This window comes from Pseudonaja textilis, chromosome 5 (assembly GCF_049901715.1).
Source record: "Pseudonaja textilis isolate UNSWEBS1 chromosome 5, rPseTex1.2, whole genome shotgun sequence".
NCBI lineage: Eukaryota > Metazoa > Chordata > Lepidosauria > Squamata > Elapidae > Pseudonaja > Pseudonaja textilis.
The window spans coordinates 26,119,148-26,133,139 of NC_141994.1; the positions used below are offsets into that span (position 1 = coordinate 26,119,148).

The 13,992-nt window shown below is 41.4% G+C and overlaps 1 protein-coding gene across 6 annotated transcripts in view; it reads right to left on the reverse strand.

Moving 5' to 3' along the window:
* Positions 1-13,992, reverse strand: part of CACNA2D1 (calcium voltage-gated channel auxiliary subunit alpha2delta 1) — a 311,501-nt gene that overhangs the window by 24,881 nt on the left and 272,628 nt on the right. For all 6 annotated transcript variants that reach the window (XM_087934376.1, XM_087934375.1, XM_087934373.1 and 3 more), the window contains 11 exons: positions 13,803-13,863; positions 13,335-13,432; positions 12,926-13,007; positions 12,618-12,680; positions 9,773-9,876; positions 8,893-8,970; positions 7,480-7,547; positions 6,368-6,412; positions 3,755-3,826; positions 2,874-3,026; positions 1,825-1,877 (listed from right to left, as the gene is read on the reverse strand). In XM_087934376.1, the coding sequence (XP_087790502.1) occupies positions 1,825-1,877; positions 2,874-3,026; positions 3,755-3,826; positions 6,368-6,412; positions 7,480-7,547; positions 8,893-8,970; positions 9,773-9,876; positions 12,618-12,680; positions 12,926-13,007; positions 13,335-13,432; positions 13,803-13,863 (877 nt within the window). The remainder of the gene's footprint in view (positions 1-1,824; positions 1,878-2,873; positions 3,027-3,754; positions 3,827-6,367; positions 6,413-7,479; positions 7,548-8,892; positions 8,971-9,772; positions 9,877-12,617; positions 12,681-12,925; positions 13,008-13,334; positions 13,433-13,802; positions 13,864-13,992) is intronic.

Here is a 13,992-nt window from a genome sequence, read left to right on the forward strand (position 1 = left end):
AAATTCTGGGCTTCCTTGCAATAAGTAAACAATTACAAATCCACCCCCTGCACCCATCGTCGCATCACATGCCCCAATCCCCATTCATCCCAACTTGAGACATCCGCCAGTGGTGGGATTCAAATTTTTCTACTACCGGTTCTGTATGTGTGGCTTGGTGGGCGTGGCAGGGGAAGGATATTGTAAAATCTCCAGTCAGAGGTGGTATTTGCCGGATCTCCGAACTACTCAAAATTTCCACTACCGGTTCTCCAGAACTAGTCAGAACCTGCTGAATACCACCTCTGATGTCCGCTCACACAGGTGCAGAAATAACATGACCTTGATTTGGAAGAAGAATGCTATTATGTGGTTACATACACTCCAAGAAATTCCCCCCTCCCATTTCCCCAGGCTCAAGAATGTGGCAGCGTGAAAGCATCTGGTGCTAATATGGCTTCCAAAACTGAAGGTACATTCAGCCTGGTTCTGAAGTTCTGATGGTCACCCTTGCCCCCTTCCCATAATCACATCTCTGGATTTTGGTTACTTACCAACAGCCCCCTATTTACAGCAGTTCAACAACATCCTACATTCACATGACTGAAATTTATGATGTTTTTTTTTTTGGGGGGGGGGTCCTGGCATTTACTTCTAGGTTTGCCCAAACCATCCCATATAGGAAACATGCTTGTTTAATGACCACATATTTGCTTAATGACTGCAGTGATTCTCTTAATGAGCATTGGGGGTGGGGAAGAAGGCATAAAATTAGCCCAATCGCATGGGTGACCTGTTTTACAACTGTCATGACTTACTGTCATAATAGGCAGCCTCTATTAGGGCCGTAAGTTGAGGACCACGTATAGCAAAATGTATACCAATCACAGCAATGAGAGAATTGAGGTTAAGAGCTCAGCTTCAGAAGTTGTGGATGCTCCATCACTGGAAGTTTTTAAGAAAAGAGTGAACAATTGTCTGAAATGGTAGAGGGTCTCCAGCTTGAGCAGGGAGTTGGACTAGAAGATCTCCAAGGTCCCTTCCAGCTCTATTCTGATTGACTGATTGATTGAAATGATGCTGGGAACAACGTGCTAATTTCTTAGCTGGGTGTTTCCTGGTCATTGTTATTCTTGCCTTGCTTTGGATTGACCCCGTGCCTTGTGACCTCTGGACTTTTCTTGCCTCATGGAACCCCACTTGCATTGTGGATTTAATTTTTCCTGGTGGGTTTATTTTGATCGGGAAGCTTTCAAGTGCCTAGTGAACATTGGCCATTGCTCAGTGGACTCACCTTGGTCTGCTCGGGACAGTCTTGTGTTTTGGGTGAAAGGAGTTGCAAGGGAATGTCAATAAACCCACTAAACCACAGGGGTTTTTTTGTGTGTGTGAGTGAGTGGGACAGCACACAAATAACAACGGGTGAAAACTATCAAGGAGAGAAGCAACCTGAAATTAAGAAGAAACTTCCTGACAGTGAGGACAATTAACCAATGGAACAAATTGCCTTCAGAAGTTGTGGATGCCCCATCACTGGAAGTCTTTAAGAAAAGACTGGACAATTGCCTGAAATGGAAGAGGGTCTCCTGTTTGAGCAAAGGGTTGGAGTAGAACAGCGGCCCCCACCTTTTGGGGCACCTGGGACTGGTTGCATGGAGTGAGGTTTCTCCACAGACTGGAGGGGGCATGTCGTAGCCCGGTCCATGGACCGGGAGTTGGGGACCCCTGGACTAGAAGACCTCCAAGGTCCCTCCCAACTCTATTTTAGATCCTATCCTTATGGATTGAGAAAGACATTCATGCGGTTCAAATGTGTAACGACCTTGTCTACAAATTCCAACTTACCAGGCAGCTGCCGACGCCCACCATCCAAGGTGTAAAATATCTGCAATGGTAGGCTAGAAAAAGAGGAAGCAAAGAGCATAATCTTAGAAGAACCTCTAAAAAAAAACACCTATGGATTCTCTCCACCCAACCTCCAGATATTGACTGACTGATTTATTTGTTTTATGGAATTTCACTGCTGTCTCTGATTTAATGGAAGGCTATGTTTTATTAAAGTTTTTCTTAACATGTTAATATTGTGGAGCCCTTACTGTGCCTCTTAATACCCAAACAATTGTCTAAAGAGGTTCTTAATCATACAAGTCAAGATTATCCCTGGGGTACTTTTTCCAAACTTTTGATATATGGTACAAGTTCTTCTGCTTCAGAAGAGGGCTGGACTAGAAGACCTCCAAGATCCCTTCCAGCTCTATTCCATTCCATTCCAATCCAATCCAATCCAATCCAATCTATTCTCTATATTCTATTCCATTCCAATTCTAATTCTATTGTACTTTCTTGATGTTTTCTTTGAAAACATTTCACTTCTCATCCAATAGGTTTCTTTAGTTCATTTCAAAGTCCAGTTGCCTTTTTGAAAAAGCAGCTTTGGGATACTCAAACATTATACAACTGTTGACTCCTAGTGACCACATAGAGATTTTTCTCCATGACATTCTAACCCTAACCTATCCCTGATCCTTCAACACTGCCCAATGGAGCATTCATTGTTACTGTAACTGAGGCCATCATCCATCTTGCTCCTGATTGTCTCTTTTTTTCCCACCTTTTCAAGCATTTCAAAGCTAGTTGGGATCGAACTGCTGGCAGTGGGCAGTGTCAGCCTGCAACACTGCATTCTAACCACTTTGCCACCATGGCTCCTTACACCCTTTGTATGCCCTTCTTCTCCATATGTTCTTATTTTCCTCGGTATTTTATCATTTTAGATTTGACGCCGGCATTAGCTAGCGATCGTAATAAATCCAAAAGCAATATGAATCACATTCCTGTTGCTAACAGAGACATTTGTTCAGCGAGTTTTGTGGAAAGGTGCATTGAGTACTGACCACATTGATGGAGCGGAGTCCTGCTCCTTGTTTCGGTTCATCTTCTGGATCGCAGACTGACTGGTAGTCATAAGACTTGTTGAAGGCATACAAGGACATATTAATGAGATTTCTCATGAGGCCAGGGTCAATCTCTCCAAAGAACTTTCCAATCTAATGCACAAAGAAAGGGAAGTCTTCAAACAGAGGTCAAGTAGCTACTGGATGTGTTTCCTAAAAGATATTGCTTAATTTGTTGTGGCCCGCCAACGGACAGCGGAGCTGGTTGCAGATTCAGACAGTGAGGAGGTTGGGGAAGAACACGGGCCAGTCCTGGAGTATGGTGAAGGCTCTGATGAGTGCTCTGCATTGGAGGCAGAGATGGGGCCAGGGCCGTCTGACAGTTATCAGCTGTCTTCGGAGTTGGGCATCAGTGAGGCAGAAGAACAGCTGGAGCCTGTTCCTGATATGCACATGTGCAGAGCTGCCAGGAGAAGGGAACAGCTAAAGTACAAGGGTTGACTCGGGAGTAAAGCCACAGGTAGATGGTGAATGGCCCCTCCCATAGGGAATAAAAGAGGAGCAAAAGGGGAGTGGAACTTTGCAGGAGACAATTGGTTCGTTTGGGTGAAGATCTGTTCCTGCATTCTTGCCAAGTATTGTCTGCTACAGTGTGGCATCTGAAAGATATCGGCCTGGCAGCTCTCCAAGCCTGATCAAGGTCTGTAGTTATGAAATCTCTTAAAAGACCGTTGTCCGGGACTTTGCTGGAGAGGAATTCACAGTAAACTAAATAAAAGGGGGTTTATCGGGACGAGGAGTCGGCTTCGTACTCTTGAGGAAGCATAGGTCAGAACATAATTAATAAGATATTCTGCATTAGACTTAATTCAGTCACGTACCTCTGGAACGTAGTTATCTTGGTTGGTCATCAAAAGAAAACCTCCATCATCAAGAATGACACAGTCAACGTGCTAGGAGAAAGAAGAATCACAGAGTATAACTAAGTAATTGTTGAAATATATCTTCCAGTTGAATACAGGTAGCTCTCTACTTACGAGCACAATTGAGCCCAACATTTTGGTCGCTAATTTGTCAAGTAAGTTTTGCCCCATTTTTACGACCGTTCTTGCCCCATTTGTTAAGTGAATCACTGCTACTCTTCAGTTAGTAACATGGTTGGTTAAGTGAATCTGGCTTCCCCGTTGTCAGAAGGTCGCAAAAGGGGATCATGTGACACCCCCGGGATACGGCAGCCATCATAAGTGTGAGTCAGTTGCCAAATGTCTGAATTTTGATTGCGTGATCCTGGGGATCTTGCATTAGTTGTGTGAAAAGGGGTCGTAAGTTACTTTTTTCAGCGTCTTTACTTTGAATAGTCACTAAATGAACTGTTCTAAGTCAAAGACTACCTGTATAAACAGAAAAATAATAATGCAAGATCTTATTCACGGATTAGATAATTATGCCTTTTGGAGCATAAAACACTGCCAGTTATCATCTTTGGAAAGCTTTTGGAATAAATTACAATGGAATATCCGTGATAAACTATTAATTTTGCATAATCAAATATTAACATATATTAAATTGTGCTACTCTTCTCGCTCGGGATTCAAGCCAGCTGGATATTGTCAGTTTCAAGAACTTCATGAGAGTTACTATCATTTGATATAAAAGTTGCTCAATTGATCTTTACGGTTACTTTTGGTATCAGAAATGTAAATGTGGCTGCACATTTCATTTGCAACGTGGTTGTGCAAATCATGGACCTGAATGATAGCTAGGGAGTATTAATAATAATAATAATAATAATAATGTTAATCACGAATGAAGGCGATTATATGTGTCCCAGGATAATATTGCAGGATCCAATCTGAGTCGGTCGCCAGAACCAAAGGTTTTGTCTTCTGAGCTTCTGGATTCGTTCTGGAGTCCATCCTGAGCAAATTTCTCTCTATTGAAATAGGTGCTTTGGGCTATTCTCTGTGTGGTGTTTATATGGTGCGTGTTGTATGTGGGTTTTTAGATGTTGATTGGGGTCTTGATTAACGTATTAATGACTTAATATCCAGCCATCAACACACCCCAATCAACATCTAAAAAGCCACACACAAGAGGCACCATGTAAATATCACACACACACACATACACACACACACACACATCTTAAGCAGTCTCTGGCTGCAAATAGTCCAGCCCAATGCTGTGAGCACCAGGGCTGCAAAATGAAGAGTCCAGAAAGAATTCAGGGAATCCATGAAAGTTCAAACGTCGGGACTCAACACTCCAGGAATTCAGCATTTGTTCCCAACAAATGCCCCTCCCCACAGCATCTCCTTAAGTCTCAGTCCATAGCCGTGCCTTGTGAAGAGGGGTGGGGCGCTCTCCTTCTGGGTAGTCAGGTCAGTCTGCACTGTTCTTGCCTTCTCTCCACTCTCCATCCTCGGGGATCAGAAGGGGGCGGTCCTTACTCATTGCCTGAGCTGTGTCTCTCATCTTCACTGCTTAGCCTGTATTGGTCATCCTGCCCCTCCACTTCCTCCCTGCCTACAAGCCATCCCAATCCTGAAAGGCTGACTTGGCCTGCTCCTCCCTATTTTCCTCCTAAGCTAACAAAGCCGCCCCCCCTTGATCTCAGTCTGCTCCAGTTCTGGCTTGTCTTCCTCTGCACATTCAGGCTCCAACGGGGGCATGACACACTGCTAGACAGAAATTATCTGAGGATGGGTTCCAGCACGAGTCTGAAAGCTCAGAAGACAAAACTTCCAGTCCCGGTGACTGACCCAGATGGGATCTATTGTGGTTTGCCAGCAGCTTGTGTAGACGGAAGCAGAATCGGACAGTGGGGAAGAAAAGGGATCAGTCCGGGAGTCTGAAGAGGATTCAGATGAGGGTCCTGTGTCCAATGCAGAGATGGGGCCAGGACTATCTGGGAGTGGGGTGCTGCCTTTGGAGCCTCCGGAGTCTGGCAGCAGCGAGGCAGAGGAACAAGGGGAGCCTGTTCCCAGTGTGCGTGTTCGCAGAGCTGCTAGAAGGCGAGAGCAACTGAAACAAAAGGGGCAGCTCGGGAGTAAGGCTGGGAGGTGATTGCCCCTCCCATAAGGGATAAAGGACAGGCAAGGATAACGAAACCTTTGCAGGGAGCAAAGTCGTTCATTTGGTTCAGATTCTTGAAGCTCTTTGTACTTCATTTTTTTTTTCTAGTTCATTTGACACTTCTGTTATTGGCAGCACTTCACAGGAAAGAAAGGTGGGTGCTTATCTCAAGGAACTATTTGAGATTCATTACCAGTTGGGAATGAAAATAATTCCTAGCATTGCAATAAAACAATTATTATCTCAGAAGCCTTGGACAGAACAGGATCCTGCAATAATATTAATGCTTAACATTGACATGGCTGCTTCGTGAGTCCCAAACTGCATGACATATTTGTCCCATTATAAACCTTTAAAACAGATGAGATGTTAATGATGAATTTATTTGGCTGAAGGAAATCATCTATTGCATCTCTTACCTGACTGTTCTTTTCACATCCGCAAATCTCACTCCCACTTTTACACTGAAAAAAATGTAAGAATCAGTGCATTCATAAAACTATTCCTTTTTTGAAAACAACAAAGGCACAATACGCATGGCATTATCCAAGTGGGGGGATAGTTGCCCAAGAGTAAGCAAATGCTGGAGCAAGAAACCCATAATTTCTTATTTTTACTGCTCTTATGGCAGAGAGTGCAACTTTCTCTTTTGTTACCCTGATACAGCCTTGATCTGCACCATAGATAATGAAATGTCTGGGCCCAAAACCAGGCCCAAACTGGGCTGAAAATGGGGTGAAAATGGGCCAAAAGTGGGCCAAAAACAGGTCCAATACAGACCAAAAAACAGGCCTAAAACTGGACCCAAACTGGGGTGAAAATTGGGTGAAAACAGGCCAAAAACAGGGCTGAAAAACAGGCCAAAAATGGGCCAAAAAACCAGGTCCAAAACCGGACCCAAACCAGGCTGAAAATGGGCCCAAAATTGGCCTGAAAAACAGGCCAAAATGGGCCAAAAAACAGAACAAAAAACAGGTCCAAAACTGGGCCCAAATCGGGGTGAAAATGTGGTGAAAAACAGGCCAAAAACAGGGCTGAAAAACAGGCCAAAAACAGTTCCAAAACCGGACCCAAACCAGACTGAAAATGGGCCAAAATGGGGTGAAAAACGGGGGAAAAACAGGGCTGAAAAACAGACCCAAAATGGCCCCCAAACTGGGCCCAAACCAGGCTGAAAATGGACTGAATATGGCCAAAAATGGGCCAAAAGCAGCCCAAAAAGTGTGCACAATGCTAGGCTGAAAACTGGACTGAAACAGGGCCAAAACCAGGCCATGCAGCCCGTTTTGGCTGGCAGGGTGCTGCAGGAAGCATCTGTCCTGCCCCCGCCCCACCCCCAATGGGCCACAGAGGAGAATTACAATGCCGATCCAGCCTGCAAAGAAATCCCCTGGGTCTAGAAGAAGAACCAGATCTTCAAGCTTTACAGGAGATCAACATGGCGGAAGCCATACAGGCTTTGCTTCAGCTGCTATGATTGTCGAAGGAAGCTCTGGGGAAACTGGAGGTGAAGGAAGCCTCCAAAACTCACCTGGTCTTTAGTGGTGATTGTCGTGAAATTTCTCATCCAGCTGTTCAGGTTGATTTTTACTCCGACAACTGGCAAGAAATACATATAGCATGAGGAAAAAAAATAAATGGATCGACATTGCAAAATGAGATGTGGGTAGTCTTCAGCTTACAATGGTTCGTTTAATGGCTGTTCAAAGTTACAACGGCATGGGAAAATGGGACTTAGGACTGGGTTTTTTTCACTTATGATGTTGCGGCATCCACAGGGTCACGTGATCTAAATTTGGATGCTGGGCAACCGGTTCATATTTATGACAGTCACAAAGTCCCCAGGGTCATGGGATCCCCTTTTGTGACCTTCTGATGAGCAAAGTCAATAGGGAAGCGAGATTCACTTAACAACTGGGCTACTAACTGATCAACTGCACTGATTTGCTTAACTACTATAGCAAGAAAGGTTGTAAAATGGGACAAACTCATTTAACAACATCTTACTTAGCAACAGAAATTTTGGGCTCAATTTTGGTCGTAAGTCAAGGACTACCTTTATCTATCTATCTGTCTATCTATAATCTGTTTCTATTTATCATCTAAATCTATATCTATCTATCATCTGTTTGTCTATCTAATCTATCTATCAACTACTGGTGTATCTATTATCTATATGCATCTATCTATCTACCTACCTATCAGTTATCTAATTATCAGCTATCTATCTATCTATCTATCTATCTATCTATCTATCTATCTATCTATCTATCTCTGATCCTATATATCATCTAAATCTATATTTATCTATCTCTATGTCTATCATCTCTCTATTTATTCTCTCTCTCTCTCTCTCTCTCTCTCTCTAGTATATCTATCTATTATCTATATTCATCCATCTACCGACCTACCTATCAGTTATCTATCAGCTATATCTATCTACCTACCTATCTATCTAATTACTTGACCTACCTCTAGCTATCTCTAGCTCTCTCCCTCTCTATTTCTCTCTCCCTCTCTCTTGACCTATTGATCAGTCTATAAACCCTATCTATCTATCTATCTATCTATCTATCTATCTATCTATCTATCTATCTATCATCTGTCTGTCTATCTATCTATCTATCTATCTATCTATCTATCTATCTATCTATCTATCTATCTCTGATCCTATATATCATCTATCTTTATCTATCTCTATGTCTATCATCTCTCTGTCTATTTATTATCTCTCTCTCTCCCTCTCACCCTCTCACCCCCCCCACCCCCCATCTTCTGGACATGTTTTTTCTTTCCTTATACCATTCTCAGAATTTCTTGGTCTCCAGAATTCAAACCTCATCCCCCTTAGATAATTCTGAATGCTGGCTTTGTCTTATTGAAATTACTATGGTCAATAATGAATTATATTTCTGTGTGGAAAAACAGACCCGTTCATTCTTACCTGCTGGTTTCAGAAGTTTTCCATTCACAGTGACCTTCACAGCCTTGCTTACCATGATGCCATCTTCATAGATGCTTCCTGAGGATTCAGAAACAGAAAATAGAATTGACTTGCCATTATGACATGTCTCTTTATTAATAGCACCGATAGCCCTTGGATGACACTGGTGCATTAGGAATCAATCATTCATCCATCTTATTTTGCATTTCTTGTTTCCCCCTGTTCAGATTAACTCCAAAATGGTATCATTCTACTCACATCTGTATTCGAACACTAAGCAAAAAGGAGTTTGTTCCTGAATAGTTTACTAAGATTTAGGTGGACTCTGTGATGCAATCAGAAAACAAGATGCCCACAAATAAAATTATCAGAAATAATAATGATCATTGTTCAGACATGACTGGAATTCTGCCTGGGAATATACGGTCTTATTAAAAAGATCACGGAAATATATATGTATATATATTTCCAACATGAAAGTTTAGGTTAAGTGTGGCTTTCCACAAATCTCTCGGCACCATTTTACAGTATTGGTAAATTTATAGGGAGCATTATAGCCTTTATGTATCCTTTTTTCTTTCTTTCAGATTTATCTAAAATTGTACCTTTGTGTAACAATTGCTAAATTGTGCACTGCTATCCAGAATAGCTACTGCAACAGATCGGTGTTAACGATAAACAATTGCAGAGTTGAAGATTACTATTGAATTTTCTGTTTGCAATACAAAAAATTCTCCATTTAATTGTGATGGCACAGTGGGTCGGAATGCAGTAGTGCAGGCTAATTCCACCAACTATATTCAAAAACTTTAAAAAAAAATATAATAGAACCTGCACTGCCAAAGAAGATTGTGAATATTCTGAGTGCCCAGCGACTTACGGTTGAAGAATGGAGCTGTGAAGATATAATTTTCATTATCTAAACTCCTTTTGTAGAAGCTCTGTTCATAGGTTTCCGCATTTTCTGTCCAATATTCGCCTGCACTAAACATAAGACATGGATATTATTTTTTAATTGTAATTTACTGGGTTTTGTTGTTGTTTTAAATGGTGCTAAGGCAGTTGGTACTCAAGGCAGAGAGACAGGGAGATGAGCTTGGCAAAGCCACCCAGAAGCTATTAAGATAATAACAGGTACAGAAAAAGCAAGTTTTAAGCCCAGGGAGGTGGAGAAAGGTTTAAAAGGAGACTCAGACATGTTCCTTCCAACTCTCTGGAGAATAAAATGGGGTGAAAAGGAAAACACAACCAGTTGTGTTCTGATTCTGTTCCTATATCTTCTCTCAATAAAGCATAATTTTGGTCTTAGCAGTGTTCCAATATCTCAGGAGCTGCCATACCTCAGGATAGGACAAGAAGCAACGCGTGGAAACTAATCAAGGAGAGAAGCAACTTAGAACTAAGGAGAAATTTCCTGACAGTTAGAACAATTAACCAGGGGATAACTAATTAACTTGCTTCCAGAAGTTGTCAATGCTCCAACACTGGAAGTTTTTAAAAGGAGATTGGATAACCATTTGTCTGAAGTGATATAGGGTTTCCTGCTTAGGCAAGGGGTTGGACTAGAAGACCTTCAAGGTCCCTTCCAACTCTGTTATTCTATTCTATTCTATTCTATTCTATTCTATTCTATTCTGTTCTGTTCTGTTCTGTTCTGTTCTGTTCTGTTCTGTTCTATTTTATCCTATCCTATCCTACCCTATCCTATCCTTCCAATGAATTCAGTTTCCTAATGTGATCTACCCCATAGGGCTGACACTAAGTAAATAAAGATTGAGGGGAAAAATATTATGAGAAAAGTACAAAATGGGTATACTGACAATAAGCCTTATTGAAATCAAGGCACTATCTTTTCTGGTGTTCATTCATTCATTCATTCACTCATTCATTCAGCTTCTATAGCTGCCATCTCAGTTAGTCAATGACTCTGGGCAACTTACAATTCAAAAAAATATTGTTTGATTGATGGATTGAATTTTTATGCTGCTCCTTTATAAGATGACTGGGCATCTTTGATACAGTATGATTAAAACCCAAAAGCAATTTAAAAAAAGAAACAATAAAAACATCCAAAATAAATAAATATATCTACACAGCAGCTGAGATACTTGGCCGGTTATCAGTAACAAGCCGAGAAATAGGATCCTTGATGCTATTAGCTATAATAACTGAGAATCTTAAAAATGGAGTTAAACATAATAGAATGGTATCTGTCTAAAAGACAAGATGGTGGAAATGGTGTTGTGATGCAGAAGCCATTCCTTTTGTGACACCTGAGACTAAATTTAGAGGCCTCTGAGACTACATTTCTTGAATTAGCAAGCACTCCAATCGCAAGTAAATCATTTCTAAAATACAATTTCAAAAGTAGATGTCAATAAAGAATTGCAGGTCTTGCCTTGTTCGGGTCTTTTCCCATGTAAGATTGAGAGTATCTTGGCAACGTTTTGACGAGGTCCCACTCGCCAGCTTCAGGCTGGTACTTTCGGCTTTGTGCTTGTGCGAGCAAAGTGTGATCGGAGCTGCCGTCTCCCTATATATACTGGTGGGGAGGTTGGCTGTGTTGTCAGTTCTTGATTGGTTGATGGAGTTGATATTTGCAGATTGGCTGGCTTTTTTGTAAGAACATGTGTGGCTGAGGTATTGGCTATGTGTCTATTCGCCTCCTGTGTTGTAACGACATTGGTAATGGGCTGTGTGATGACCTTCTGAGTTCTATTGTTTTGACATCCTGGGTCTTGTGCTGTAATCTCCTGGGTCATTGTCGAAACGTTGCCAAGATACTCTCAATCTTACTTGGGAAAAGACCCGAACACACCAAGACCTGCATACCTGTACCCGTGAAAATCTATGAAAACAATAAATTGTGTTTATCTGTCCCCAAAAGTCAACACTTTTCCAGAACAGCTCTTAAGGAGCATGCTGGAACTCAAACTATTGCCACATAAATAGGATTAAACTTTTTTTTTTTTTTGGTATGCTTTAAAACTCACACTTTGGATTTCGTGAGAATTACCATTACAAACTTTCCAGATTGACATATCTTTTGTTTAGTTTGAAGATCTGTACTGGGGAGGAGGAGAGGCTGACATCATGGCAATACGGTAGTGGGTTAGTGGGACTCCGCTAATCCAGCCTAATTCTACCTGTCAGCAGGCCCCCCAGGGAGCCAAAAGTCACCCCGGAGAGGTGACAAAGAAGAGGGGACGCTCCGTGGATCATGAGGAGGAAAGCAACCCCTCACAGGTCCAGAGGAAGCCCTCAAACTAGCAGGAGAAGAAGACAGCCATTATGGCCAGACCAAGCTAGGACATTTGGATGGAAGAAGGGATTGAGAAAGACTGAGCAGTAGCGCGAGTGAACTGAGCAAGCTTTTCTTTTTTTCCTAACCCCTGGGTGAAATTTTCACCAATTTTCCCTTTCTTTTTTGAGAGTGCGACTTTACAGATCAACATATCTTTTGTTTACTTTGAAGATCTAAACCAGGGTATTGTTCCACATACTCTGCAGTTGGTATCATGTTTTAAAGGAAGCCTTTCTTAAATTGATCCCAGCTAAGGTGTTTTATGCAGGGAGGATCAAATTATTGCATTACAATTATTTTAATTGTTCATTCCCACCATGTTGGTGGGACTTTGCAGGAATTCTGGCCTCAAATCAGATGTTTGAGCATATGACTCATTAGCAAACTCACCCCTACTGAAAATTAAATGACCCTCTTTTACCTTTTGGGATATACTCTGGTGATCCCTCCATCCGTAGCCACGAAGCGTGCTGTGATTCCCTCGCTAGAAAGAGAATTTTTTTTTAGATCAACATCTATTGAGAAGGACAGGACAGGATCCTCGAGAGCTTATTTAGAATGTTCCTCTAAAGCAGAACAAAAAAGATTCTTCATTTTATCATGTTCTTTCTTTTGGCTGGATTGTTCAAACAATAAATTCTGATCTGATAGCTGAAGGTAGCATCAGGATTCAGAAATAATAGAGCTATTCATGGCCTGGGGTAGAGGAAGCGAAGAAGGAATACTCACGGGTCCTGCTTACTCCAGTAATTCTGGACCAGGTCACTTGTGAAGCCCGCATCCAACAAAGCTCTCATCACCAAACCATTACCTACCATGAAAAAAGGAGAAGAGAAGAGAGAGAAGAGAAAGGGAGAGGGGAGGATGAGAGGGGAGGGCAGAAGAGGAGAAGAGAGAGAGAAAAGGAGAGAAGAGAAAAGGAGAGAAGAGGAGAGAGAGAAAAGGAGATGAGGGAAGGGAAGGGAAGGGAAGATAATTTATCTACTACTAATAAATTATTAGCAAAGGAACAAGATTGGTAAAATCTTGGTCTATCTATTGTATCTCAGAACATTCCCACGTGTTTCACTCCATTATTGTGTAAATTAAACTGATGTGTTATTGTCGAAGAGCAATTTATTGAAAAGGCCATACTTACATGAAGGGTTTTCGGGTGAATATTGATCCATAAATTCAATGAAATTTTGAAGAAATACAGTATTATTGTCTGTTATTTTCACTGTGCTACAGTAGTCCCTAAAAAAGTAAATGGAAAAAATGACATTCTCACCCTAATGCTACATTGGGCAAGCTACTATCATATCACCCCTAGTCTTTCTTTTCATTAAACGAGACATACCCAATTCCTGCAACTCATGTGTTTTAGCCTCCAGACCCCTAATCTCTGCATTCTTTCTAGAGTCTCAACATCTTTTTTTTATATCGTAGCACCCAAAACTGGATGCAATATTTATTCACAATCTATTCTTTAAATTCAATAGGGCCTTAATCTTGACTTGCTCTACTTTATTAGATAGTCCTATTCCTCCAGAAGTAATTACACATCAATCAAGAAATATTATTTAATATTTGGCAACATGAAGATCGACTGGCAAAAATGACTAACCTGGGTGCTAAAAACGTATATCCAACTTCGTCAAAGGATTCTCGCTTGAGGGTTGCAATAACTGCAAAGAGAAAAGCAAAATGTTAAATGAAGTAAATTCAACATTTGATAGTATTGGTCGATGGGCGAAAATGTTTAGCCACAAAAACACCTGGATGAATTCCACATTTAATTCAATAGATTATGGAAA